At 42.2% G+C, this 27,826-nt stretch overlaps 2 protein-coding genes across 8 annotated transcripts in view; one reads left to right on the top strand and one right to left on the bottom strand.

The window, feature by feature from the left end:
- ZFYVE26 (zinc finger FYVE-type containing 26) overlaps nt 1-14,429 on the bottom strand; it is a 65,590-nt gene extending 51,161 nt beyond the window's left edge. The window contains exons 1-10 of the mRNA XM_050798078.1: nt 14,365-14,429; nt 13,605-13,881; nt 11,830-11,908; nt 6,697-6,786; nt 4,908-5,430; nt 4,083-4,213; nt 2,992-3,156; nt 2,756-2,844; nt 1,604-1,802; nt 822-888 (exon numbers count right to left, since the gene is read on the bottom strand). Of these exons, the coding sequence (XP_050654035.1) occupies nt 822-888; nt 1,604-1,802; nt 2,756-2,844; nt 2,992-3,156; nt 4,083-4,213; nt 4,908-5,430; nt 6,697-6,786; nt 11,830-11,908; nt 13,605-13,798 (1,537 nt within the window). The 5' untranslated portion in view covers nt 13,799-13,881; nt 14,365-14,429. The remainder of the gene's footprint in view (nt 1-821; nt 889-1,603; nt 1,803-2,755; nt 2,845-2,991; nt 3,157-4,082; nt 4,214-4,907; nt 5,431-6,696; nt 6,787-11,829; nt 11,909-13,604; nt 13,882-14,364) is intronic.
- A 3,021-nt stretch (nt 14,430-17,450) lies between these two features.
- Nucleotides 17,451-27,826, top strand: part of RAD51B (RAD51 paralog B) — a 787,871-nt gene continuing 777,495 nt past the window's right edge. For 4 of the 7 annotated variants that reach the window (XR_007727250.1, XR_007727251.1, XM_050797047.1 and 1 more), the window contains exons 1-4: nt 17,458-17,552; nt 17,816-18,001; nt 20,597-20,682; nt 21,446-21,559. Coding sequence is in view for 5 of the 7 variants with exons in the window: in XM_050797047.1 (XP_050653004.1) it covers nt 20,599-20,682; nt 21,446-21,559 (198 nt within the window). In the remaining 2 variants the exon portion in view is untranslated. Of the gene's footprint in view, nt 17,553-17,815; nt 18,002-20,595; nt 20,683-21,445; nt 21,560-27,826 lie in introns of those variants that run through there. The other 3 variants (XM_050797048.1, XM_050797051.1, XM_050797049.1) reach the window with 3 other exon arrangements.

The following is a 27,826-nucleotide window of genomic DNA, read 5'->3' as shown; positions in this document are numbered from 1 at the left end:
GCTGAGGCAGGCGGATCACCTGAGGTCAGGAGTTTGACACCAGCCTGGCCAACTGGTGAAACGCCGTCTCTACTAAAATACAAAAATTAGCCAGGCATGGTGGTGGGAGCCTATAATTCCAGCTACTCAACAGGCTGAGGCAGGAGAATCCCTTGAACCCAGGAGGCGGAGGTTGCAGTGAGCCGAGATCGCGCCACTGCACTCCAGCCTGGGTGACAGAGCGAGACTCTGTCTCAAAGGAAAAAAAAAAAAGTACAGCTTACTGAAAACTCATTATTTTGTATCTGCTTTGTGAATATTACATTGTTCTTCATCCCTGATAAGGACTCCATATTTCAGTTCCAGGAATGAAGGTGACATGCAGACACTTTACTTCTCAATTCTATTTCCACTTATTTTTACACTAAAGGTGATGTAAGCATTGTTTTTAAAACTTGGTTTGTAGATCACGTATATAAAATGCCATTCCTACCGTGAAATATAGTTTTTAAAAAAAGCATTTGGAAAACACCACACTGGGAGATCAGACTCTGTTAAAACAGGCAATCACTTGCTTTTTCCATGTCCCTTCGATTCAGAGGCTGACAGACGGATGAAACTCTATCTCTGGGTAAAATAAAACCAAGGCCATCACCTCACTCCCAATCTTGATGGAAGAGGGTAAACACACAAAGCTCGCACTGGCATGCACTTCCTTTCCCCCACTCACCTCTCTTCTACATATCTCATGACTTCTACATGGCATTATTGCCCAGGGCCAGGTCTTACACTCTCAGTGAGGTGTTACCAGCTTATGTCAGAGATGGAGGGAAGTGCCGTACCTGGGGAGGAAAGAGAGTCATTCGCTGGCTCTGCAGCTGAGGAGAAGTCCTTCTTCTTCTTCTTCTTCTTCTTTTTTCTTTTTTGGATGGAGTCTCCCTCTGTCACCCAGGCTGGAGTGCAGTGGCGCCATTTTGGCTTACTGCAACCTCCCCCTCCCTGGTTCAAGCAATTCTCCTGCCTCAGACTCCTGAGTAGCTGGGATTACAGGCGTGCACCACCACACCTGGCTAATTTTTTATATTTTTGGTAGAGACAGGGTTTCATCATGTTCACCAGGCTGGTCTTGAACTCCTGACCTCAAGTGATCCACCAGCCTCAGCCTCCCAAAGTGCTGGGATTACAGGCGTGAGCCACTGTGCTCGGCCCAGGCAAGTCTTTCTTCTAAACCTCCTGATCTGTTACATGGAGTATGAAATGGACATGGGAGAAAAGGCACAAAATATGCTATCAGAAAGCTTATAAGACATGAAGCCACCCACTAAGAATTTGCATAAACACTGTCTGACAATGCTGTGTATTCAGAGGGCAATTTCTAATTCTGTTTCACTGGAATGAGGCTGTACTCCTGTGATGGTTCCACAAGGACAACGAATGCAGGACCATGCTCACAGGATTCCCTACACTTCACCAAGAAAGAAGAGGAATGCCCTATATCTCATAATCTGATTAGGACAAACAGTGCTCATTTAGAGGAGACTTGCTCACCACCCTCTTGAAAGATCTCAGCAATCACATCTGGACAAATCTCATGCGGGAAGAAATGTGCAGGAATGTCCTAAGAGGAAATGCTGGCCAGGTCATTCCACTCCAACTCACCAGGCTCTTGCTGGGGGTCCTTGGCTGGCACTTTCTGTAAGAGCTTGAGAACATCTTCCTCCCTGAGGGCTGGAAGGTTTGTAAGGTGATGGAGAGTGTAGAGCACTGAGTGGCTGTCTCCACCGTGTAAATGACACAACAGATCTCTCTTTGGTATGGGGTTGCTGAATGGGAAAGTTGGAAGGATGGAAGAGAGGCAGTTTATATTATTGCCCGAAGAAAGATCAATCTCCATTCCCTCTCGCTTTTCCTCTCTGGACCATAACGCCACAGGTTTCACTTCCCTACAAACTAAATTTTCGTTGGTTTGGGATGGAGCATAACATTTATTTACCCTCAGGGAGGTACATCTATCAAACCAGCTCTAGTTGTCTAGAAAGGGCCTAGAAAGGACCTTTCAGGTCAGTAGAGTCTAGAAAGGTCCTACAGATTGAATTTTCTAATTTCTACACCCTCTCTAGCTTCAAATGAACACAAGTTTCTCTGGCTTTACTTTGAGTAAGAGCCCCTTGCTACTTCCCCCTCTGCCCACTGTACTTCAGAAAGTGCTGGTGAAGTGGGTGAAGAACAAGATAGAAACCTAGGTCCAGGCTAAGTTACCAGAGAAACACAGGGCCTCATGCACAGTTCAATAAGCATTCGTTGAATAAAAGTGTGATCCTGGATAACAAAAGACTAAGAATGTGGATGACATTATGAGCTGTGTGATTTTGGACAAGTTATTTTATACGTATGGGCTTCAGTTGCCCGACTTTTATAATGAATATAATATTGGTATCTACCCATCGGATTACTGTGAGGCATAATTGAAACCATCCATGTAAAGGGCTTAGAGCAATGCCTGGCTTATGGTAAGTGCACTGGAAATGTGAGCTATTGTTGTTTTTATTATTGTCATCCTAAAATTATCCTCTAGTTATGACCTGATGGTCATGGTAAAGGTAATAATTACTTGTGTTTCATTCTTGGTTTAACAGCTGGAACAATTATTAGTAGCTAGTCAACATTGCCAACTCAAAACCCTTTATGTGGAAAATGCCTTGAAACGACCACACATGCAGAGTACAGGGTCAGCTGTGCCCTGTGGTGGGCAGGGGATGCCTGCACAGGGCCATACCTGCTCTGCTGTATGCACCACTCCAGGACTTCCAGGTGAGCCCACAACCCATCACAGGCATCCCTGAGGAGCTCATCACAGCCTGGGTCCTATGTTGATATAGGAGAAGAAAGAGATGCTGACTCAGGCACCTGGGGTTAGGGATTATGACTGACTTTAGGGCTCTGCATTGGCCCAAGCCCAAAGCCCCAAGGTTCTCACTTCCAGAGCAGCCTGGGGTGCTGAGTGAGAGTTACCTGGGTCCTGTGCAGGGTCTGAAGCAGACTCTTGGCTGACTCTAGGCTCTGGCAGTGTGTCCAGCCCAGGAGCACGAGCAGGCAACTAAGGGGCCTGAATTCTCTATCAAGTAGGCAGCCAAGATTTGGGAAGTCTTCTTCTTTCAACAATGTTAGTGCTGTTACCTGTAAGTCAAAGAAAGCTGTTATGGGCAGCTATGTGGATGAGACAGAATGGGTTCCAGCTTACTGCTCATTAGAGAAAGAAGTATTTTAGTACAGCAGGGAGATTTCTGACAATAACAGGAGTGGTTGGCTGGGCGCAGTGGCTCATGCCTGTAATCCCAGCACTTTGGGAGGCCAAAGCAGGTGGATCACTTGAGGTCAGGAGTTCGAGACCAGCCTGGCCAACATGGTGAAACCCCATCTCTACTAAAAATAGAAAATTAGCCGGCATGGTGGCACAGGCCTGTAATCGCAGATACTCGGGAGGTTGAGGCAGGAGAATCACTTGAACCCAGGAGGCAGAGGTTGCAATGAGTCGAGATTGCGCCACTCCACTCCAGCCTGGGTGAGAAGAGGGAAACTCTGTCTCAAAAACAAAAAAAACAGAAGTGGTGAATTGAGTAAGATAAATGTTTATGAAAACACTAGACTGTGAGTTCCTTGAAGGCAGAGACTGACTTCTGTTGTAACTCCAGCTCCTATTACAGTACATGGCACACAGGAAGAGATTAATAAGTATCTGCTGAATTAAACTGAAGCTCAGTTGCAATATGGAAAGAAAAGATTAAAGTAATTAAATTCTCCTGTCAGCTAGGCAACATATTGTTGCCACTGCCTTTTCTTTCTTGCATCCTCCAGAAAGCACACACATATACATTTTAGTTTCTGCCAAAGGACTGACATAAAGTGACTGCAACTGTAAGTATGAATGGTACTGATTCTCAGAGTCTCCTTTCCCATGGGGCTGTGGGAGGGACAAAACCAAATGACTCAACACTAATTAGACTGCTTTATGTTGGCCAAATGAGTGGGAGAGAAATGAGGAACGAAAAAGTCTGGGGAGAACCCCTGGGTACCTCTGTGATGAACAATTAAGCTTGACTTACCAGAATCTGCTCGAGGAAGTGTTTGTTGTTGCTCAGGCAGTAGAAATAGGCCACTTTCCAAGCCTGGGCTGGGTTGGGATTGGAGAACAGGGCTAGCATTGCCCGCTCAGGATCTAGATGATCTGGTGAGACTGAATATCAAATAAGATGGTTATCAGGAAACCAAGAGCTCTTCTTTTCTAAGCTAGAGCCCATTTGAACAACCTAGTGATGTGAGAGTTTGCTCTTTTAAGAACAGGCTGGGTTTTCCATACTTTATCTTAAAGAATCTTTACTTCTCTTGAGAGCTTCTGAAAAGCTCTTTCCTGCTATTGCTATTACTTTATTTTTTTCCTCCCAACACCTCCATCTTACACTAGAAAACCTGTACTTTATTTATTTATTTATTTAGATCGGGTCTCACTCTGTCATGCAGGCTAGAATACAGTGGTGCAAACACGGCTCACCGCAGCCTCGACTTCCTGGGTTCAGTGATCTTCCTGCCTCAGCCTCCTGAGTAGCTTAGACCACAGGTGTGGGCCACCATGCCTAGCTAATTTCTAAAATTTTTTTGTAGAGATGGGAACTCACTATGTTGCAGAGGCTTTTCTTGAACTCCTAGCCTCACGTGATCCTCCTTGCCTTGGCCTCCCAAAGTACTAGGATTACAGGCCGGAGCCACCATGCCAGGCCTGTACTTTTACAAAAGAGCATCGTACCCATTTTTGCTTAGCCTCCCCCATTGGATGTCCTGAGCCACATGGAAGGCACCAGTCTAGAGCCTCCAGCAAAGCTGGGCATACTGGAATTACTGAAACTAAAGGAACAGCAGCAAAGGGAACACACCTTTTCCCCAGGCTGTAGCCCTCAGTGGCTTTTCTGTGACCTTCTCTGCATAGGTATGGCCATACAGGGACACCAGGCCCCGGCTGGCCTTGTGCAGCAGGCAGCTGAGCAGCCGCTCCTCCCGCAGGGGACTCCCCTCAGTCCTGCAGGCCTCTAGTAGTTCCTCACACAGGAGACGCAACTCAACCCCAAGTGGTTCTGCAGGGCAACGCAGAGTACGCAGAGCTCCATAGATGGCATCGACTACCCCAGGGGGCACTGAATCAGGGCCCGGCAAAGCCCTCAATGCCTTTCGAATGAGGTCCACCAGTGCATTCTGCAGAGGCCAGTGACAGAAGCCAGTGCCGTCATCCTCCCCAAGCAGGAGCTCCAGCAGGGCCTGTGCTGGCTGGGGAGACTGCCTCAGGAGATCCCAGAGCACAGAGATAGCTTCGGAGCTGAGACGAGGAGTACAGCTCTCCCTCCTTGGATTTCCATCAGGCATGGGGCCTACTGCACCCTGTGTTAAGGTCTCATACAGCTCCTAAATAGAGGATGAAGAGAGGGATGGGTGGTGGGCATGCCTGGAATGGTATCACTTGTGTGCCTTCATGCTTTCCTCTTTTTCAGTTTACTTATATAATAGTAGCAGTAGCAAATACTTATATAGTAGTTACTATGTGTTAGACACTATTCTAAGGCCCTTTACACAGAAAAATCAAATTAATAGTCTTCAGAGGAAGATACTGCTTTTACTCCTATTTTATAAATGAGTTGGAGGCTGGGAGAGATGAACTCAATTGCCCAGGGCCTCCATGCTCAAGCTAGTCCCACCTCACTGTCTCCAAAATGTGTACTGGTGATGTGAATCAAGGTCTGCCAACTCACAGATCAGGTAAGATATTATGCCCATCTAAAGGCATTTACATTCAATTTTTAAAAGAACGTCAGTTTTTAACCCTTGATCTAAATCCTAGCCATGCTTTCAGTCCATTCTTTATCCTTCCATAAAACCTTCTCCAATACCTCCAACCCATATAGCTTCGATGTACTTAAAATTAGTACCATATGATTTAATACATGATAGTGTGTGTTTTAGTCCTCCTTCCTCAGTCACCTAAAAGCAAGAACCTCTCGAGCCTGTCCTCTGTTTGCAGGGTGAAGGTACAGGGAGAGAAGGGGGTGAGAAGTAGGTTATTTCCCACACTTGAGCACCATGCCTGTAGATGGTGCTCAATGATGCCTCTTCACTCACTGCCTCAGAGATGGACTGCAAGACCATGAGTCCTTTACCTAATACAAGTGAAAGTCCCTCTCTTAAATCCTACTGTAACTATGTCTTTAATTAACTGGTGGCAGGGTCATTAAGAAAATAAGTATTGGGCCTCAGAGCATATCTCAGGCACTAAAGTAGTAACTGATACATGTTATAATGATATAATTAAGACTTGGTGTGAATCTACCCCCAGAAGGTTGTGATGAGAATTAACTCTAACACATTCAGTGAACCTGTTATAGAAAAGATAGTCAATGAATACTAGTTCCTTGTCCCCTCCATATTTCCTGCTATCTATTAATAAATCTTTAATTCCCAGTTATACTTGGTACTTCTGGACAACCACCTCAAAAATTCTAAAATCATATAAGTTTACCCTAACTCTAAACTCTCCTCAAAGGAGCTTCAGTGTTGCCTTGCCTGAGAACAAAGTATAGGCAACATCTTGGAGACCTGTCTCTTCTGGATCCCTGGAAGCTAAGCTGCTTGAGTGACTGTCAACCCTGGGTGGATGGCACCAGGGCCCTCTCTCACCTCGAGGATGTTCTCTGGAATGTCACCTTGGAGGTCTTCTGACAATAAAAGAAACTCAAGCTTTCTCCGGAAAACAACTGGGAGTAACTTCTAGAAGAATCATAAGAAGGAAGCATAGAGATGAGATACATGTTTTAGTTAACCAATTTAGTTAAATATTTCTGTCCAGTTATCCAGTTAGTCTTATTTCTACTATTTCTCTAAGATAAAGCACTTCTTTTTTTTGAGACAGAGTCTTGCTCTGTTGCCCAGGCTGGAGTACCGTGGCATGATTTTAGCTTACTGAAACCTCCACCTCCCAGGTTCAAGCAATTTTCATGCCTCAGTCTCCCAAGTAGCTGGGATTACAGGTGTGTACCACCACGTCCAGCTAATTTTTATATTTTTAGTAGAGACAGGGTGTCACCATGTTGGCCAAGCTGGTCTGGAACTCCTGACCTCAAGTGATCCACTCACTTAGGCCTCCCAAAGTGCTGGGATTACAGATGTAAGCCACCATGCCTGGCCTCTCTAAGATAAAGTATTTTTAAACACAACAGTCCTGGATATGTTTTCAGATATTGTTCTTTTTTTTTTTTTTTGAGATAGAGTCTTGCTCTGTCACCCAGGCTGGAGTGTGATCTTGGCTCACTGCAACCTCCGCCTCCTGGGTTCAAGCAATTTGCCTGCCTCAGGCTCCGGAGTAGTTGGGACCACAGGCGCATGCCAACACACCTGGCTAATTTTGTGTATTTTTAGTAGAGATGGGGTTTCACCGTGTTAGCCACGATGGTCTTGATCTCCTGACCTTGTGATCTGCCTGCCTCGGCCTTCCAAAGTGCTGGGATTACAGGTGTGAGCCACCATGCCCGGCACAGATACTATTCTTTATAAATAAAAATAGCTAAACTTGGACATACACCTCTCTTAAAAACACACTTAAAGCCTACACTGATCAGCCTTAAGTTCCAAGGTTTGTTCATTTCATTCACCCTTTTTTGTCACTTGAGGTCTTTCCCCAAGGATCTCTCTTGCTGTGTTCAAAATACCCAGTTGTGGGTAAGCCTGGGAGGGTATGGCCCACATGATCCTCTTTTGGTCCAAACCCCTGTTTTTGTCATTCACTATCCTTTGCATAGCAGTGAAAGAAGAACAGTAAAGGGGGAGAAATCCGATGTTTATTGAACAGTCACTATATGCCAGTACCTCGCAGGTACTGTGTGCCATATTTTATTCTTAACACATTTAATTTCCAAATCAAACAAAACTGTGGCACATATTTATAAATTTTTTACAAATAATCTTTACTAGAGGTAAAATGATTAGGAAGCATTTTTCCCAGTTTTTTCAAACGAAAAGGAAAAGGTGATCCCAGTGTTAATGAGACGTGCCATCAGAGAGGTCTAATGTATAGAGAGAAAGGCTCTGACTCTTCCTGCGCCTGCTCGTTTCACAATAACTTACCTTCACCTGGTCCCTAACACTCAAATTGGAGTCTCCCCTTTTCCAGACACAAATAAAAATAACAAGAGTCTGAGACTCATCCTGAGAAACACTACCTTAAATATGAGACATCTGTCAATCTTGCTTCTGGTTAAAGCTTCCCAAAGATGAGTTTTATTGGAAGGCAAGGAACACCTGCAGGGGTGTGTGTGTGTGTACACCTGCAGGTGTGTGTGTGTACGTGCGTGAGGAGAGTTTAGAGTACAAGACCTAACTATCTCCATTCATGTACCATTCATCACATCAGAGGCTAACACGATCTAATATGTTCTTGGTCCAAATCTTATTTCTTCTAACCATGTACTTCCCTAATATGTGCATCAAGGCCATGTGAAAGCTTATATAATGCCTGTGATTGGAAGCTGGTGGATAAAATTCATGCTGGGAAGCTGAGGATTAGTGCTTCTAAAGACTAACAGAAAAGAATAGATAAGATGTCTAGGACAGCAGACCCTTAATAGTCTGGCTAAGATTTTATTTAGAATCCTAAAGACTGAGTATTTCATACCTATTTTACTGCTGAAACTACTTTAAACATATTCAGGATCATAACTGACTAACATTTATCTTCTTAAAAGAGGCAAGAATTTGCTCAGCATTTCTAAGCAAGATTTTCTTACTGTAAGAGCAAGACATGTTCAATGTAGAAAAATTAAATATACAAATAAGTAAACTAAAATATGTTATATATCTATAGAACATATATATGTCCAGTTAGTCTTATTTCTGCTATTTCTCTAAGATAAAGTGTTTTATCTTAGAGATATATATAATATATGTTATATTTTAGAGTGCAATATAATATATATAACATATATGTTAGTTTGCTTATTTGTATATTTAATTTTGTAATTTTATAAATTTAATTTCTATATTTAGTTACATATGAAATATATATGACATGAAATTTACATATAACATATATGAAATATGATATATAACATGTATTATATATGAAATATGTAACACATATGAAAAATATATAACATATATATGAATAATATATATAAAAATATGTATTTCATATGAAATATATGTTATATGTATTCTCACTGAAGGAGAACAATTATTATTATTATTATTATTTTTTTGAGAAGGAGTCTTGCTCTGTCGCCCAGGCTGGAGTACAGTGGCCGGATCTCAGCTCACTGCAAGCTCCGCCTCCCGAGTTCACGCCATTCTCCTGCCTCAGGCTCCCCAGTAGCTGGGACTACAGGCGCCCGCCACCTCGCCCGACTAGTTTTTTGTATTTTTTAGTAGAGACGGGGTTTCACGGGGTTAGCCAGGATGGTCTCGATCTCCTGACCTTGTGATCCGCCCATCTTGGCCTCCCAAAGTGCTGGGATTACAGGCTCGAGCCACCGCGCCTGGCGAGAACAATTATTAAAACTGTGGTCTAAGGCCATTCATTCAGATCATTTGCTATGCACATCTCTTTTTTTTTTTTTTTTTTTGAGACGGAGTCTCGCTCTGTCGCCCAGGCTGGAGTGCAGTGGCGCGATCTCGGCTCACTGCAAGCTCCGCCTCCCGGGTTCACGCCATTCTCCTGCCTCAGCCTCCCGAGTAGCTGGGACTACAGGCGCCCACAACCGCGCCCGGCTAATTTTTTGTATTTTTAGTAGAGACGGGGTTTCACCGTGGTCTCGATCTCCTGACCTTGTGATCCGCCCGCCTCGGCCTCCCAAAGCGCTGGGATTACAGGCGTGAGCCACCGCGCCCGGCCTGCTATGCACATCTCTATGCATGTATACCAAATGTACTTTTTCCTAAACTGCCTTTTTTCCTATACAGCAGACCATGAGCACTCTATGTTAGTGAAAACTCATTTGCCAAATACTTTTGAATAGTGGTATAGTATTTTACATATAGATATACTTCCATTTATTAACCTGTCCTATACTGTGGACATGGAAGCTGTTTCCAGTTTTCCTCTAATAGAAGTAGCATAGATGTGAACATTTCTGCAGCTAAATCTTTGTATAAATGCTTACACATGTAGAGATAAATCCCTGCAAGATTAAAAGGCAGAAGGCAAAAATGAATGGAGGAAAGGGAAAATAGAATTAGTATTTCACCTAATAATTAAAAGGGAAGCTTTCGGCAAAAGGTGGGAGCCTGGGAAAGGACAGGCAGCCAGTAAATTCCTAGATGATGAAGGCACCTTCAGGATAATGACTGGACTTGGAAAACTACCCCAAGAATTCACTGGACACCATGGGCCTTATATAGTTTTACAATTCTATGAGGAACTAAAATAGTCCCACAACTGTTTAAATAAGCAAGTCATTGAAGCTTTGAAGACCATATAATCTATCTGTGAACCTGGGAAAAACGAGAACGGGAAGTAGACTCCATCTCCTGACATAGTTGAGCAACTGTCTAGAAAATAAGCAACCATTCACACATAAAGTAAGCAAATAGCCTCTACCGAGGTGAAAGTTAATATTCCATGTTTGTACTAGAGACATCCTTAATCAGTAACAATAATTCTTTTTCTCTTTAAAGATACTATTGTAACTATGGTGTTACTATTTTAGCTCAAGTTTTCTCTTTTAAATCTGAAACCATAGCCAACTCTTAATTATGCTGGGTTTCATTATTTTTCAATCTTGTTTTTCTTTCTTCTTCCTCCTACTAGTCTTTCTGTCATTTTTCTTTCCTAAACAGCTGGCTAAATCCTGGATAAGAGATACATTCAGATTAGCAATTTCTGTTACTTTTTGACAGCTATGTGAAGAACGACAAATGTCACGCAAACGTGTAACTAAAGACAAAATTAATTCTGGTGACCAAGAGGAGCAAAAATTTTAAAAACTGGCAAAATGATAGACATTTTAAAAGTAGAATTTGTGGTTTCTTAGTTTTAAGTCCCTCTGGGCTAAAAAAGTAGTGTTAAGGTGGAAAACGCAGAGGATTGAGGTCAGAAGATCTTGGCTTCAGCACCAGTTCTATCAAATAACTTTACAGTGTGTCCTTGGGCCAGTCATTTCTAAGTTAGAGGTTCTTTACTTAAATCTCAAAGTCTGAGGTTCAATATGAAAATGTCTCAGAGAAATTCTTTTATAGATATCAATTTCTGATAATTAACACATACTTCTAAAAGGGCTTTTAATGGAAGTTTATCTTTAAAAAAAGTAATTCCTTACCAGTTTTTTTCAATATTAATTTGCTTACTTGTTTTTATATTTGGTAATTTTCTGTTCAATTCATGTGAATTAGTAAACTACAAATTAATGGAATTTGATTCTATGAGATGTCATGGAATTAGGCTAGTTAAAATAGGATTTTTGGAAGAAAAACCAAGTTTCAGCTCAGCACATTCTCTATTACTTAAATGTTGAATAGATCCAAATGTTACAGATTCATATTTTATTTGCTATTTTGTTACTTTCACTGAGTTTCCAAAAGTTCTCTTTAGACATAAGACTCATAGTGGTATTTAACAAACTGTACTATATGCCAATGTATGTTAGTGCATTAATGAATGAATTTAGGTAAGGAGACAGCAATAAAAATTTAAGCCATTCTCTGAGAATGAGTATGATGAATTTAAACATAAAGGAAGTAACAGACAGAAGGGAAATCCCACAACTACTTTCAAGTTCTTCTCAGTCCTGGCCTCGGGGGAAAATTTAATATAAACCTACTTACCTTTTCCCGGGCCAACCATTTCTCCAGTACAAGAAGCCAGACCCAGGCTAACCTTTGAGGGTTGATGTCCTGCCCACATCTGAAAAAGGTGTAAAGAAAGACTTGTAAAAAAGAGTTTCTACTGATCTTTCATCTTTTGTCATCCAAGACAGAGTTTATTGCTCATTCTGTTTTAAACCTGAACAGGCAAGACATTGCCCTAATGAGATATTTTTAAATGTATATGACAGTTCAATAAAACATTGGAACCAGGCCGGGCAAGGTGGCTCACACCAGTAATCTCAGCACTTTGGGAGGCTAAGGTGGGGGATCACCTGTGGTCATGAGTTCAAGACCAGCCTGGCCAACATGATGAAACCCCATCTCTACTAAAAATGCAAAAATTAGCCAAGTGTGGTGGCAGGCGCCTGTACTCCCACCTACTCAGGAGGTTGAGGCAGGAGAATCACTTGAACCCGGGAGGGGGAGGTTACAGTGAGCCTAGATTGTGCCACTGCACTACCGCCTGGGCGACAGAGCAAGACTCTGTCTCCAAAACAAAAAAACAAACAAAAAAATTAGAAACAGAACAGAGCTAGTAACTTTCATAAAAAGCCTTAATCTCACCTCCACCTCCCTATCTTAGTTTAAAACAAAACAATATTACAGAGAAAACCATAATAGTTAATACTATCTAAAGCATATTTTTTTAATACAGAAAGTGAATCAGATAGTCTTAAAAAAGGAATTTCATACAAATTTATTTTTAACTATATGCTAAAAACAGGACTTTAGGAATTCATAAGCCTTTCTCTGAAGTTAGGAATTTAGACGATAACTGACTAGATCTCAAATTGAAGGAGAAAAAGAAAAAGAAGGGATCACTTAAGTTTCTCCATTGTATATGTGCTAATACAATATGTAAACAGTATAGCATAACAGTCAAAGGAAGGAAAACCCAAGGAAAGACTTAAAACAGTACATTTGAATCCTGTATCACCAGAGGTTACTAGCATCACCGGGAGGAACTTCACTGAAAATCTAGGATGGAGAACTGTGGTTGCCAGGGAATAAGGAGGGGTTGTTGCATAAATACAAAGAGGTAGCACCAAGGAGTGAGGGAGTTCTTTTGTGGTGATGGAACAGTTCTGATCCTTACTACAGTGAAATTACACGAATCTATATATGGATAAAACTGCAGAAAACTACAAATGAAAAAATGAAGGCAGGTTAAGAAAATGCTGAAAACCAAATAAAGTACGTAGTGTCATTAACAGTAATGTACCAATGCCAATTTCATGGTTTTGATATTGTACTACAGCTGTATGAGATGTCGCAATTGGGGGAAATGGGGAAAAGGATACACTGGACTCTGTTATTTCTGCAGCTTCTTGTGAGACTATAATTATTTCGAAATAAAAAGTTTTAAGTAAAGCGACAACAATATCTTCAATCTCATAAGCAAGAAGAGAGCAGGGTTTGCTTTTTTGGAGGCAAATAAAATACTTTCCATTGCAGTTCCACCATCTATATTAACGAGGATAAACAAGAAATGGCAGTTTCAGGCACACTTTGGCGGCCAGGCTTACATTCGGTTGCAGATGATAATCTAAAGCCAATATTGACTAAGTAATGGCTGTATACTATAGACGTAAAATTTCAGAGTACATGAAATACACTGTGTCTCTGCTTATTCTTCAGAGGGTAGTTGAGTGGGGGCACATTGACCAATGCCCAGATATTGAACCACGTGTCTCTCACCCTGGGACTGTGTGGTAGGAAAAAAGATCTCTTACCTCAGCAGATTTGGACACACCACCAATGCCTGAAGTATGTCTTCCACCCTCTTTGGGATATCCCCTTGTCCCTCCTGTAGCTGAGGTACACATGCCTGTGCCAGCTCCCATTCTCCCCTCCGCAGGCATTCACAGAAAAATCCAAAAAGCTGCTTCTGCGAAGCAGCTTCCTCTTTTCCAAATGGATGATTCATTTTCCCAGCACGGAGTGCAGGGAGATACAAAGAAATGAGTTATGCCGAACACATTCTCAATGTTCTCATTCGCGGAGTACCTCCTAGAAACAACACACGCCAGTGAGAAGAAACAGAAGGCGCTGTATTAAGACAAAGCAGCAACTACTGGTCCGGCTGGGAAAGGCGGGACTTACTTGCCTAAGTATCGTTTTAAGTTTAATTTCCCACGTTACTTTTTGAAAACACTTTCTCCAAGGGGCGGATGCCATCTCTTTACGCAGATTCCTATATTTAATAATATTAATGGTCATATGTGCCCCGGGCGCAGACCCACAACTCTACGCCCGTATTCCCTACTGAACTTTATGTCCAGTCACTCCAAATCCCCAGGTGGTCGCCTCCTCAAAGATGAGAAATTCAGCAGGAACCTCTCTAGTTTGAGCCCTCTGTTAAGGCAGAGGATTGACGATCAGGAGACAAATCTGTGTCATAAGTGGAAAGCAGTGCGGGGGTGGGCTGCAGGGACGCTCCCTGCGGGGGTCGTGGAGAGGGGCCCCTCCTTCTCAGGGGTGTCTTACACTCACCTGCTCCCGGCGCCCAAAGCAAGAGAGCTCTCAGCGCAGCCATGTTTGAGCCGAGTCAGGTGACAGAACCCATCCGAACCGCGGTGGTGGGGGTGGTGACAAAGTCTGAAAGCCCCACTCCTATTGGCTCAAGGCAGGGAAGATGATAATTAAGTGCCATATTTGTTTGAGTCACGTGACGCCACCTCTCCGGGAGTAGGGAAAGCTAGAAAGCTCGGAAAGAGGAAATCAGCTACCTGGCTGCGGACCATCTCCCTCAATTGTGACAGCTTCGGCGCTCAATACTTTCAGTTCTGCATTCGGCCGAGCAGGTGGCAGGAAGAACTGTGACCCTGGATTTTTTTTTTCTTCCACTCTCTTATCTCCCTAACATGTGAAGTCAACATTTAGTGAACGCCAGCCAGTGATGGTGTTTTGCCAGGCGCGGGGATACCTGGAGCTAGGAGAACTGGGTTCTCCTCCATTATTATTCCATCTACTGGGCTCTTTTGTTCCGGAACTCTGCGGTCTGAATTTCCATATTCTTCTGCTTCACTCCATTCATTTATTTGCGCATTTACCCTACAACTGTTAATTGAACGGTGTGCTAGGCTTTATTTTATTTTTTTAGAGACAGGGTCTCTCTCTGTCGCTGGAGTGCGGTGGTGTGATCTCGGCTCATTGCAACCTCGAACTTCCTAGATCAAGTAATCCTTCAGCCTCAGCCTTCCTGTAGTAGCTGGAACTACAGGCCTGCGCCACTACACCGGGCTTAGTCCCTATTCTCTAAGTTGAGTAAATGGAGGTCCCTCTTCTCAAGGGACATGCAGGCCAAAAATTAGGATACAGTGGGCTAAATTATAAGACGGAAGTATGCATAAGAGATCAGAGAGCAAAGAATGAACAAAGGCTTTTTCGCAAACATAATAATCTGAAACCAAGCCTTTTTTTTGAGATGGAGTCTCGCTCTGTTGCCCAGGCTGGAGTTCAGTGGCGCGATCTCGGCTCACTGCAACCTCCGCCTCCCGGGTTTAAGCGATTCTCCTGCCCTCAGCCTCCCAAGGAAGCTGGGATTATAGGCTCCCACCACCACGCCCAGATAATATTTGTGTTTTTAATACAGATGGGGTTTCACCATGTTGGCCAGGCTGGTCTCGAGCTTCTGACCTCAGGTGATCCACCACCTCGGCCTCCCAAAGTGCTGGGATTACAGGCGTGAGCCACCGTCCCCGGCCTGAAACCAACTATTAAAGTAACAGCTTACTAGGTTTCCTCACCACAGCTGCCTTACACCAAGCCTTTTGTTTGGTTTCTTTGGTGTGCTTTAATCACAGACTCAGCTTTCCTCAGTGTGTGTGTTTCAGGTTTAGTAATTTCATTCACCATTTCCCAAACTATTTAATCATCAAAGGGTGGTGAAAAGAGCAAATTAAAACAAACAGAACGTTTTCTTCCAAAAACTCTTCTGTGATTGGTGGATTGTCCTCGATTCTTGAGAAAACTAACATGCCTCTCTGGCCCATTAGGTTTCTTCTTCTTTTTTTTTTTTTTTTTTTGAGGCAAGGTCTGGCTCCTCCCACCTCAGCCTCCCAAGTGGCTGGAATCACAGGTGCCTGCCACCACATCCAGCTAATTTTTGTATGTTTAGTAGAGACGGGGTTTCGCCATGTTGGCCAGGCTGGTTTCGAAATTCTGAGTTCAAGTGATCTGCCCGCCTTGGCATCCCAAAGTGAAACTGCCTTTGCAAAATTATCACTGAGGAAATTATGACAGTGAAATAAATCAGACCTAACCGACTCTATCTTGCTTCTAACCGTTAAGCTGTCCTTGTTCATTCCGGGGTGTAGACTGAACTAACTTTGGGAAGGAATTCAGTTCATGGTTTGACTCTGAAACAAAACTGATAACAGCCCTTTCCGAAAAGACCCACTTCTTGCCTGGGGACCAGTCTGCCTTTGCAGGACTAGTACATTAGCTACAAGTTTAGAAATTACAGTTTAGGGGTCATGCAGCCTCTGGCTCCAAGAGTCTGAACCTCCCCAAATTGCTCCTGGGGGTGACGTCACTATTGTAAGCCCTGAGATCAGTGCTTGAGATATTCTGCAGACTCTGCACTTGATGGATCAACTGACACCACTCAGACCAGTAATCTGGCCCATCCAATTTTGCCATTTTACCCAGGAACAGAAGACATTAAGAAAACCTCACTTCCGACCCCTTGCGAGTCCATCTCCAACCTGACCAATCAGCACTCCCCACTTCCTAAGCCCCCACCAGCCAAACTATTGGTAAAAACTCCGATCCCCAAATGCTCGGGACAACTGATTTGAGTAATAATAAAACTGCAGTCTTCCGCACAGCTGGCTCTGCGTGAATTACTCTTTCTCCATCGCAATTCCCCTGTCCTGATAAATCGGCTCTGTCTAGGCAGCCGGCAAGGTGAACCCACTGGCGGTTTCAAAAGTGCTGGGATTACAGGCATGAGCCTCCGCGCCCGGCCTGTTTTTTGTATTTTTTGTAGAGGTGGAGGGGTGGGGGAGGGTGTCTCACTATGTTGCCCAAGCTGGTCTCGAACTTCTGGGCTCAAGTGATCCTCCCGCCTCGGCCTCCCAAATGGCGGATCACGAGGTCAGGAAATCGAGATCATCCTGGCTAATACGGTGAAACCCCGTGTGTATTTTGTATTTTGTAAAAATACAAAAAATTTTCCAGGCGTGGTGGCGGGCGCCTGTAGTCCCAGCTACTCGGGAGGTTGAGGCAGGAGAATGGCGCGAACCCAGGAGGCGGAGCTTGCAGTGAGCGGAGATCCGGCCACTGCACTCCAGCCTGGGCGACAGAGCGAGACCCCGTCTGGCAAAGAAAAAAAAAGAAAAATTTCCAAACAGGGTGTTCCCTTGCCTCACATTCTCTTTGGTGATGGTCCGCCAACAGATTTTGATAATCACTATTTTGAGGAACTGCTTCAGATTCGATCTGTAAGGCTGATCACAGTATTAACTACAATTCCCAGCAAGCCGCGGACCCAACCTGGGCCTCTGCCGGCCTCTGATTGGATACAATAGCCAGGATGACGACCCAATCAGTACTTCGGTTGTTGCTTTGCGGCGCTTTCCGCGGGGAAACTATAAAGGGTGGGGAAACTTGAAAGTTGGATGCTGCAGACCCGGTACTGGAAAGTTTCATGTGGGGTGCTGTTGTGGGGAAGTGAGGTTCGCTCATTATTTCCTGCTCCTTCCCTAGGCCCGTGGGTGTCGATATTGGGGGAGCGGAGATTTTCTCTTGGGTGCTGGTCACGCCCCCTTAAGTCTGTCGGGATCTTCACTAAGAATCCCGCCGTGAATTCCGGGGGTGGGGGCGGCTTCGGGCCTTCTTTTGGTGGGGAATGCTTGGAAGCTGCTCATTGTTGGAAAAAGCTCTTTTTAGGGGATTCCGGGTGATGTTTCCGCCTGTTGATGCCCATCTTCCTCCCCAGCCCCTTCCCGCTTCAGGTAGCCTGTCATTAGGGGAAGTTGAGGGACTGTCCCACTTCAGGTGGTGTTGGAGACCGTGGAATCTGGAGTCCGGTCCCTGGATTCGAATGCGAGCTTCACACCAATTGTCAGCTGTTTAACTTTGCCCAAGTTTCTCAACTCGGTGCCTCGGTATCCTGTAAAGTAAGGTAAAATATCCGAAGCCTTTGGAACAGTGTGGCACATAATAAGGACTCAATAAATATTAGCTAATATTGTTCCTCAACAGTTGTCGTTGAACATCTAACATGAAGAATTTTCTTTTCTTGGTGATGAGGAGGACAGGGTTCATTCTCCAGGGTTGACTGTCTCCCCTCAAGTGCAACACACATACGTGCGTTCACGCACACATACACCGCAGGAATTTACGTGCTCCGGTGGAGGAAACTCGCAAACCATAATAATACTTTGATAAGATTATCGAATAGATAATGTACGAAGTTGATGAGAACTTTGGAGAGGAAAAGACTTGATCCTGGGGAAGGTTTTGTGGAGGGAAGTCAGGGAGACAGGGTGACAATTGCGTGACCTACCAATACACATACCATATGACTGGAGGGCAGATCATGTGAGAGTCATTATGATGATTGCTGACCTTAAGTACTATATGCCAGGCACTCCCCAAGTGCTTTAAGCTCCACTACAGTCATATGCCGTGGTAAATTCATATGACTGTAAAACAACGGTTTTAAGGAAATTAAGACACTGAGAGGTGAAGTAACTGCCAGGAAGGACAGGAACTGAACCTTGCAATGTGATGTATGAGTGAGAAGGAAGTGAGGGACCAATTTTTGATGTTTTTCTATGTGATCCTAAGAAGTTAGGAATGTATCCGGTGGTCTACCAATCCCATGGGAAGTGTTAAAGGATAGTGTCTTTTTAGGAAGCTACTCAGGGCAGGATTGTGACACTGATACGACTTTTGCAGGCGAATTTGGGGCTTCTTCCTGTCTGCTCCCATAGCACTTTTAAATAGCAATTGCGATACTTACTGCATGACTGTAGTTATTTGTGTGTACCTCTCTTTTCATCTCTTAACTATGAGTATTCAAAGGGGAGGTGATATGCTTAAATTATTCTTGTACCCCAGAGCTCAGCAGGGTGTGTATTTAAATGCCTGTGGAAGGAGCCAATTAAGGAACAAATGAATGGAGTGGCCGGAAACAATATGCAATAGTCCAGGCAAGCGATGGGAGTGGCCCTATTAAGGCAGAGATAGCAGAATTGGTTGTTGTTAAAGTCCCTGTAGTTTAGAATTTATAGCTTTTTGTTTGTTTGTTTGTCTTTTGTTTTTGATAGGGTCTCAGTCTGTTCCCCAGGCTAGAGTGCAGTGGCGTGATCAAAGCAGCCTCGACCTCCTGGACTCAGATGGTCCTCTCATCTCAGCCTCCTGAGTAGCTAGGACTACTACAGTTGTGCGGCACAACGCCCAGCTAATTTTTGTATTTTTTGTAGAGACAGGTTCTCTCTATGTCGCCCAGGCTGGTCTCAAACTCCTGGGCTCAAGCAATTTGCCTGTCTTGTCCTCCCAAAGTGCTGGGATTATAGGCGTGAGCCGCCTTGTGTGGCCCATAGTTCTTTTCTTTCTTTCCTTTTTTTTTTAAATGGAATTGATCAGTCTAAATGGTGTGATTACCTGAAACTACCTGATCTGAAAAGACACTAGGCAATGTTATAGCAGGTATCACTTGGTTTTCTATTGGGGGAAACAAGTCAATGCTAACAAATTCCCATAGAGAAAAATGAGGAGGATGTATTTTGTGTTTGTGAGAAGTGTGTGTGTATGTATTTTGTGTGTGTGTGTGTGTGTGTGTGAGAAAGAGAGAGATAGAGATTGATTCAATCTGATTTAGATAATTTAGGTGTTAAATAGAAATTTGGGCCATGGTATTGGAAATAAACAAACATGTACATTCTCAGTACATGTACATTCTCAGTCATATATTTTCATTCCAAAATGTTACTTCTTTTCTGATAACTATATTGCTTTATTCCTTGGATTTATTCCTTTCCTCTGGAAAGAACTGAAAAATGTGTATCTACCATCTCAATGAGATATACAGCTTCTCCTTTGTATGAATTAAGAGACTCACAGTAATTCTTTTTTAATTCTCTGAAGATAAATCTTTCATGAGCCTCATTTACCCCTAGCAAGGTACAATAGTGAAATTTAACTGCATGTGAGAATATAAGCAGCTAGTGTTAATATAGAACATTTTGGGCCAGGCCCGTTCGCTTATGCCTGTAATCTCAGCACTTTAGGAGGTCAGCATGGGAGGATCACTTGAGCCCAGGAGTTCGAGACCAGCTTGGACAACATGGCAAAACCCTGTCTCTACAAAAATTGGGCGGGCATGGTGGCGACCTTGTCTCTACAAAAAATACAAAAATTAGCCATATCCAAATAAAATTTATACATGCATTGAACATTTTAAGATGCTCTACAAATGTGAAGTGGTACTATATTCATGTAGTAAATATCAAATAATTGTGTGAAATTATATTTGAGGTTGCCTTGTTTTTCTGTGTGCCTGTTTGATAAAAAATTGTCTCTCATATTTAAAACATTTAAAAAGATTCTATAGCATTCCTTTATCAGTAATATTTTTAACACAGTATGTTTCATTTTGCATATGGAGAAACTTGAGGAATTTTTAATTTTGTTTTGGATAGCCTATTCACTATTACTTATGTTATATTCTATTTTTTTTTCATGGTTCTTCTTTTCTTTGCTGGATCTGGAGGCATGGGTAGCAAGAAACTAAAACGAGTGGGTTTATCACAAGAGCTGTGTGACCGTCTGAGTAGACATCAGATCCTTACCTGTCAGGTAAATTTTATTTAAAATTTTTATTGAGAAGTTTTATGCACAAGTTAACTTTATACCTTAATACTTCTTAAACTTGAAATATGAAAATGTAGGCTTACAAAATAAAAAAGATAAATGATGGTGCTTTTCCATAGGCTAATTGTAAATATCAAGCTTCCTTGGGTGCATTTCCAATTGCGATTTCATTTACCCAAATTTAGTATTTTTGCATTTTGAGGGGAGAGTGGTCATGGCATAAGGTGAAGTAACAGCTTTGCTATTTATTTGTAGTTACATGAGAAATAGGACTGAAATGAGGAGATACTATTCAAAATACATAATTTCTCTTAAAAGCAAAAGAAATTAATAGACCATTTTCTTATTGATGGAGTATGCGAAATATATAGAGCAGATCTTGCATTTTTAAGCAAGGTAGTGAAGCAAATCCTCCTTAGCAGGGTAAATAAGATTTAAAGGTTTTGGTTGGTTGTTTTTGTTCTTTGTTGTTTTTGAGACTAGGTTCTCATGTTGCCCTAGCTGGTCTTGAACTCCTGGACTTAAGCAATCCTCCAGCCTCAACTCCCAGGTAGCTGGGATTACAGGCACACACCACTGTGCCTGGCTAGATTTAAGGTTTTATCTTACTATAATGAATGTATAAATCTTTGATCTGCAATACATTATACTTTTGTCTACATAAGCAGTATCAATTGAAGGTTTCCTTTTAACTCTAATATCTTTGTTACACATATATGTTTAAAATACTCTCTTTATGTTTCTTTAGGACTTTTTATGTCTTTCCCCACTGGAGCTTATGAAGATGACTGGTCTGAGTTATCGAGGTGTCCATGAACTTCTATGTATGGTCAGCAGGGCCTGTGCCCCAAAGATGCAAACGGTATATTTATATTTTATTATGATTTGATTATGAATGATTCCTCATCTCATTAAACATGCTTTTTTAGGGATGAGGCACATGCAGAAATAGAGATGAGTACCTCAAAAATATTAAGTTTTCTACCATAGAAGTTAGTTCTCTAAGGAAAACACATGTGAAGCAAATATTTTTTTCTTTTTTGAGACACTCTGTTGCCCAGGCTGGAGTGCAGTTGCACAATCTCGGCTCTCTCCAGCCTCTGCTTTCTGGGTTCAAGTGATTCTCCTGCCTCAGCCTTCTGAGTAGCTGAGATTACAGGCACGGTACTACCATGCCAGCTAATAGTAGAGATGGGTTTTCACCTTGTTGGCCAGGCTGGTCTCAAACTTCTGACCTCAAGTGATCTGCTCACCTCGGCCTCCCAAAGTGCTGGGATTACAGGCGTGAGCCACTGTGCCTGGCCTATATGTGAAAAATTTATGTAGTTTATAAACTCATGGGAGACAATTTCCAAATAAGGGAATTAGGGAGCAACAGAAAGTTTTTACTTTTTTTCTGTAGCCAATAGCTGTAGTTCCAAAGGTCATCTTTCTCTGATTGATTAGGTAGTATTTGAGGGCCTCGTAGTTAAATTATAATCTTAATTTTAGAATGCCCCTTTCTTTGATATACTGACCTTTACCATCATCACTTGCTCTAGATCATAAAGTACACATAATTGTACTTATACTTGCTTATTGATTGAATAAGAGGTAATTAAAAATTTATCCTTTACTCTTAAGAAAATTTGAAGTCTTTTACAAAAGCCCTCATCAAATTGTACATTTTTTCAGACTTTTTGTGTCATGACTGTAGCTTAGCTTTTCAAATTATAGATTTGAAACATGATAGAAATATCTTGTTTTCCCACAGTAAGAGTTTCCTAAAATTCTGTTCAGTGTTTTGCAAATGTATTTATTTATGTGGACTGTAAGTTACTTACCTCACTACCTTATATTGAAATTTACTGAACACTGAACAATGAAGTACAATTCTCTGAAGAAGGGGAGAAGGAAGGAATGTTAGTGTCATTTGAAACTTCTAAAAACAATGAACAGATATTTGAACAACAGATATTTTCTTTCTTTCTTTCTTTCTTTCTTTCTTTCTTTCTTTCTTTCTTTCTTTCTTTCTTTTTGTTTTTTCTTTTTTTTTTTTTTTTTTGAGATGAGGTCTGGCTCTATTGCTCTGGCTGGAGTCTAGTGGTGTGATCTTGGCTCACTGCAACCTCCACCTTCTGGGCTCAAGCCATCCTCCCACCTCAGCCTCCTGAGTGGCTGGGACTGCAGGTGCACACCATCATGCCCGACTAAGTTTTGTGTTTTTTGTAGAGATATGGTTTTGCCACATAGCCTAGACTGTTCTTGAACTTATGAGCTCAAGTGATCCTCCCGCCTTAGCCTTCCCAAGTGCTGGGATTACAGGCATCAGCCACCGTGCCCGGCTGAACAACAAATATTTTCTTTTGTTCAGATTTAGCTTGTGATCTGAGGAAAATATTTTAAAGGCAGGGTAGTCAGAAGGAGAATCAGAATTGGAGTTAGAAATTGGCATTAGTCTTAGCTTTATCATTGATTTCATTGCTTTGAACAGCTTTGTTTTATGGGAGAAAACAGAAGTTAAAATACTGTGCAATGATTCTGTGACTAGATTCAAATTAACTTGTTACTATTTTGAAGGTTGTAAAGCACCAGAAAATCTTTAATTTGTCATCTGTCATTCTAATTGATCAATATCCATGGCATATTTCCAGTTAATAATTAAATAAGAGAGCATGGTCCCAAAATTCAACTTTAATTTCTACTTCCATCACTACCTTCAGCTGCCATCTTAATACAATTCCAAATACAGTTCAAGAAGCCATCTTTCTCCTGTGGTTTATGTTCATTCTTGTAGCATTCCTTATATTTCAGCACTGCCTTAAACATTGGCTTAGTTTTTTTTTTTTCCCCCAACTTTTATTGTAAGTTCCGGGGTACATGTGCAGGATGCGCAGGTTTGTTACATAGGTAAACGTGTGCCATGGTGGTTTGCTGTACAAATCATCCTGTCACCTAGGTATTAAGTTCAGCATCCATTAGCTATTCTTCCTGAAGCTCTCCCTCTCCCCGACAACCTCCAACAGGCCCCAGTGTGTGTTGTTCCCTTCCATGTGTCCATGTGTTCTTATTGTTCAACTCCTGCTTATAAGTGAGAACACACAGTGTTTGGTTTTCTTTTCCTGCATTAGTTTGCTGAGAATGATGACTTCCAGCTCCATCCATGTCCCTGCAAAGGACATAATCTCATTCCTTTTTATGGCTGCATAGTACTCCTTTGTGTATGTGTATCACATTTTCTTTATTCAGTCTATCATTGATGGGCATTTGGGTTGATTTCATGTCTTTGCTATTGTGAATAGTGCTGCAATGAACATATGTGTGCATGTATATTTATAATAGAATGATTTATATTCCTTTGTGTATATACCCAGTAATGGCATTGCTGGGTCAAATGGTATTTCTGCCTCTAGGTCTTTGAGGAATTGCCACACTGTCTTCCACGATGGTTGAATTAATTTACACTCCCACCAACAGTGTAAAAGCATTCCTATTTCTCTGCAAGCTTGCCAGCATTTGTTGTTTCTTGACTTTTTAGTAATTGCCATTCTGATTGGTGTGAGATGGTATGTCATTGTGGTTTTGTTGTGCATTTCTCTAATGATCAGTGATGTTGAGCTTTTTTTTTATATGTTTGTTGGCCGCATGAATGTCTTCTTTTGAGAAGTATCTGTTCATGTCCTTAGTGCACTTTTTAATGGGTTTTTTGTTTTTTCTTGTAAATTTGTTTAAGTTCCTTGTAGAGTTCGAATATTAGATCTTTGTAGAATGGATAGATTGAAAAAATTTTCTCCCATTTTCTACCATGGTAGTTTCTTTTGCGATGCAGAAGTTCTTTAGTTTAATTAGATCCCATTTGTCAATTTTGCTTTTGTTCCAATTGCTTTTGGCATTTTCATCATGAAATCTTTACTTGTGTCTATGTTCTGAATGGTATTGCTTAGATTTTCTTCTAGGTTTTGGGTTTTTTCTGTAGTTTTGGGTTTTACATTTAAGTCTATAATCCATCTTGAGTCAATTTTTGTGTAAAGTGTAAGGAAGGGGTCCAGTTTCAGTTTCATGCATATGGCTAACCGGTTCTCCCAGCATCATTTGTTAAATAGGGAATCCTTTCCCCATTGCTTGTTTTTGTCAGGTTTGTTGAAGACCAGATGGTTGTAGGTGTGTGGTCTTATTTCTGAGTTCTTTGTTCTGTTGCATTGGTCTATGTGTCTGTTTTTGTATCAGTACCAAGCTGTTTTGATTACTAGAGCCTTGTAGTATAGTTTGAAGTTGGGTAGCGTGATGCCTGCAGCTTCATTCTTTTTGCTTCGGATTGTCTTGGCTATACAGGCTCCTTTTTGGTTTTGTGTGAATTTTAAAATAGTTTTTTTTTTTTTTGAGACGGAGTCTCGCTCTGTCGCCCAGGCTGGAGTGCAGTGGCCGGATCTCAGCTCACTGCAAGCTCCGCCTCCCGGGTTCGGGCCATTCTCCTGTCTCAGCCTCCTGAGTAGCTGGGACTACAGGCGCCCGCCACCTCGCCCGGCTAGTTTTTTGTATTTTTTAGTAGAGACGGGGTTTCACCGTGTTAGCCAGGATGGTCTCGATCTCCTGACCTAGTGATCCGCCCGTCTCGGCCTCCCAAAGTGCTGGGATTACAGGCTTGAGCCACCGCGCCCGGCCTTAAAATAGTTTTTTAAAATTCTGCAAAGAATGTCAATGGTAGTTTAATGGGAATAGCATTGAATCTATAAATTACTTTGGGCAATATGGCCATTTTCATGATATTAATTCTTCCTATCCATGAGATCCATGAGCATGGAATGTTTTTCTGTTAGTTTGTGTCCTCTCTGATTTCTTGGAGCAGTGGTTTGTAGTTCTCCTTGAAGAGGTCCTTCATGTCCCTTGTTAGCTGTATTGCTAGGTATTTTATTTTCTTTGTAGCAATTGTCAATGGGAGTTCATTCATAATTTGGCTCTCTGCTTGCCTGTTATTCGTCCATTGGCTTAGTTTTAGTTCATTTCTTCAGGAAATTTTTTTGCTCATTTATTCAATCATTTATTCTTTTGACCTGTATTTACTGAATGTCAAGTATGTATTAGGTACTTTGTCAGGCACTGGGGATGTCATGGTGAACAAGTTTATACAGTTCCAGCCCTTTTGTAGTTTACAGTCTAGTGGGGGAAGCCAGACATTAAAATATTAATTCAGAAATAATTAGTTAATTATAATAGTGCTAAATCCTATGAAGGAAAGGCATAAGGGGCTTTGAAACTTTATAATAAGGGACACTACTTAGTTTGGGGGTCAGGAGGGCCCTTCCAAGGAAGCAGTACTTTAGCTAAAACATGGAAGATGAATAGGTGAGAGATAGGCAAAGGAGTTGGGAAGGGAGATGGGCAGGGAAGAGTTATTGGACACTGGCTATAACAGATGCAAAGGCCCTGGGAAGAGAAGGAGAATGGGGCTTGCATGAGTGGGACATAACAGCAAAGAAGAGAGTGGTAGGAGATGAAGCCAGAGAAGTAAGCAGGAGTCAGATTATTAGGGCTTTGCACGCCAAGTTAAGGATTTTGGACTTCATTCTGAGAGCAATGGAAACTCATAAGAAGGGTATACTGTAATATGTGTTTTAAAAAGATCAGTCTTGGATGTGGACAAGTGATTGAAAAGGAGGAAGAAAATATTCATGAAGATTAGTTACGTACCTATTACTGTGTTCCAGACCAAAAGTGATGGTGACTTGTATTATTAATGCAGAGGTTATAGTGTTGATTAATATGAGAGATATTTAGGAAGGATAATTTTTTTTTGTTTGTTTTTGAGACAGAGTCTCACTCTGTTGTCCAGGTTGGAGTGCAGTGGTGCAATCTCGGCTCACTCCAACCTCTGCCTTCTGGTTCCGGCAATTCTTGTGCCTAAGCCTCCTCAGTAGCTGGGACTACAGACATGCACCATCACACATGGCTAATTTTTGTATTTTTAGTAGAGATGGGGTTTTGCTGTTGGCCAGGCGGGTCTCGAACTGCTGGCCTCAAGCAATCCACCTGCCTCAGCCTCCCAATATGCTGGGATTACAGATGTGAGCCACTGTGCTCAGCCTAGGAGAGAATATTAATGGGATTTGGTAATTGTTTGGCTGAGATGGTAGTGACGTACAGAAAATTGTCAGAGATGATTCCCTGACTTTTGCTTTGAGAAACTGAGTGGTACCATTTCCTGAGATCAGGAGTACTGGAAGAAGAGCAGGTTTGAGGGAGGCGGATCATACATTCAATTTAGTACTTGTGTAAGTTTTTTTTTTTTTTTTTTTTTTTTTTGAGATGAAGTTTTGCTCTTGTCGCCCAGGCTGGAGTGCAATGGCAAGATCTCGGCTCAGGCTCCCAGGTTCAAGCGATTCTCCTGCCTTAGCCTCCTCAGTAGCTGGGATTACAGGCACCCAACACCATGCCCGGTTAATTTTTTATATTTTTAGTAGAGACAAAGTTTCAGCGTGGTGGCCAGGCTGGTCTCGAACTCGTGACCTCAGGTGATCCACCTGCCTCAGCCTCCCAAAGTGCCGTGATTACAGGCATGAACCACCGCACCGTCCGGTACTTGTCTGATTTAAGATGCTTATAAAACATATTGTGAAGACGGGAAGTAGGCAGTTAAATATATGGACCTGGACCTTGAAGGCGAGGCATGCACGTGGGAGTCATTGGTGTAAATATGATAGTTGAAGCTATCGGAATGGATGAGTGATTGCCTATAAAGTGCATACAGTAAGACGATAAGTGTACTTAAGCCTGAAACCTGAGTGATGCCAACAGTTACAGGTCAGATTAGACGATAATGAGTCTGAGAAGCAGCAGCCACCAAAGTAGAAGAAAAACTGGTAGTGTCATATCACAAAACTCGTCTTTGTCTCATTTATATACATACTACTTCTCTGAAGTTTTGTTCTGTTAGTTAATTTTATTCTTTTTTTAAGACGAAGTTTTGCTCTTGTTGCCCAGGCTGGAGTGCAATGGCACAATCTTGGCTCACCGCAACCTCCGCCTCCTGGGTTCAAGCGATTCTTCTGCCTCAGCCTCCTAAGTAACTGGGATTACAGGCATGTGCTACCACGCCCGGCTAATTTTTTCTTTTGTATTTTTAGTAGAGATGGGGTTTCTCCATGTTGGTCAG

The sequence above is a fragment of the Macaca thibetana genome, chromosome 7 (assembly GCF_024542745.1).
Source record: "Macaca thibetana thibetana isolate TM-01 chromosome 7, ASM2454274v1, whole genome shotgun sequence".
Taxonomy (NCBI): Eukaryota; Metazoa; Chordata; class Mammalia; order Primates; family Cercopithecidae; genus Macaca; species Macaca thibetana.
Note: the sequence above shows the minus strand (reverse complement) of the source record. Positions and strands in the feature narration are given on the sequence as shown.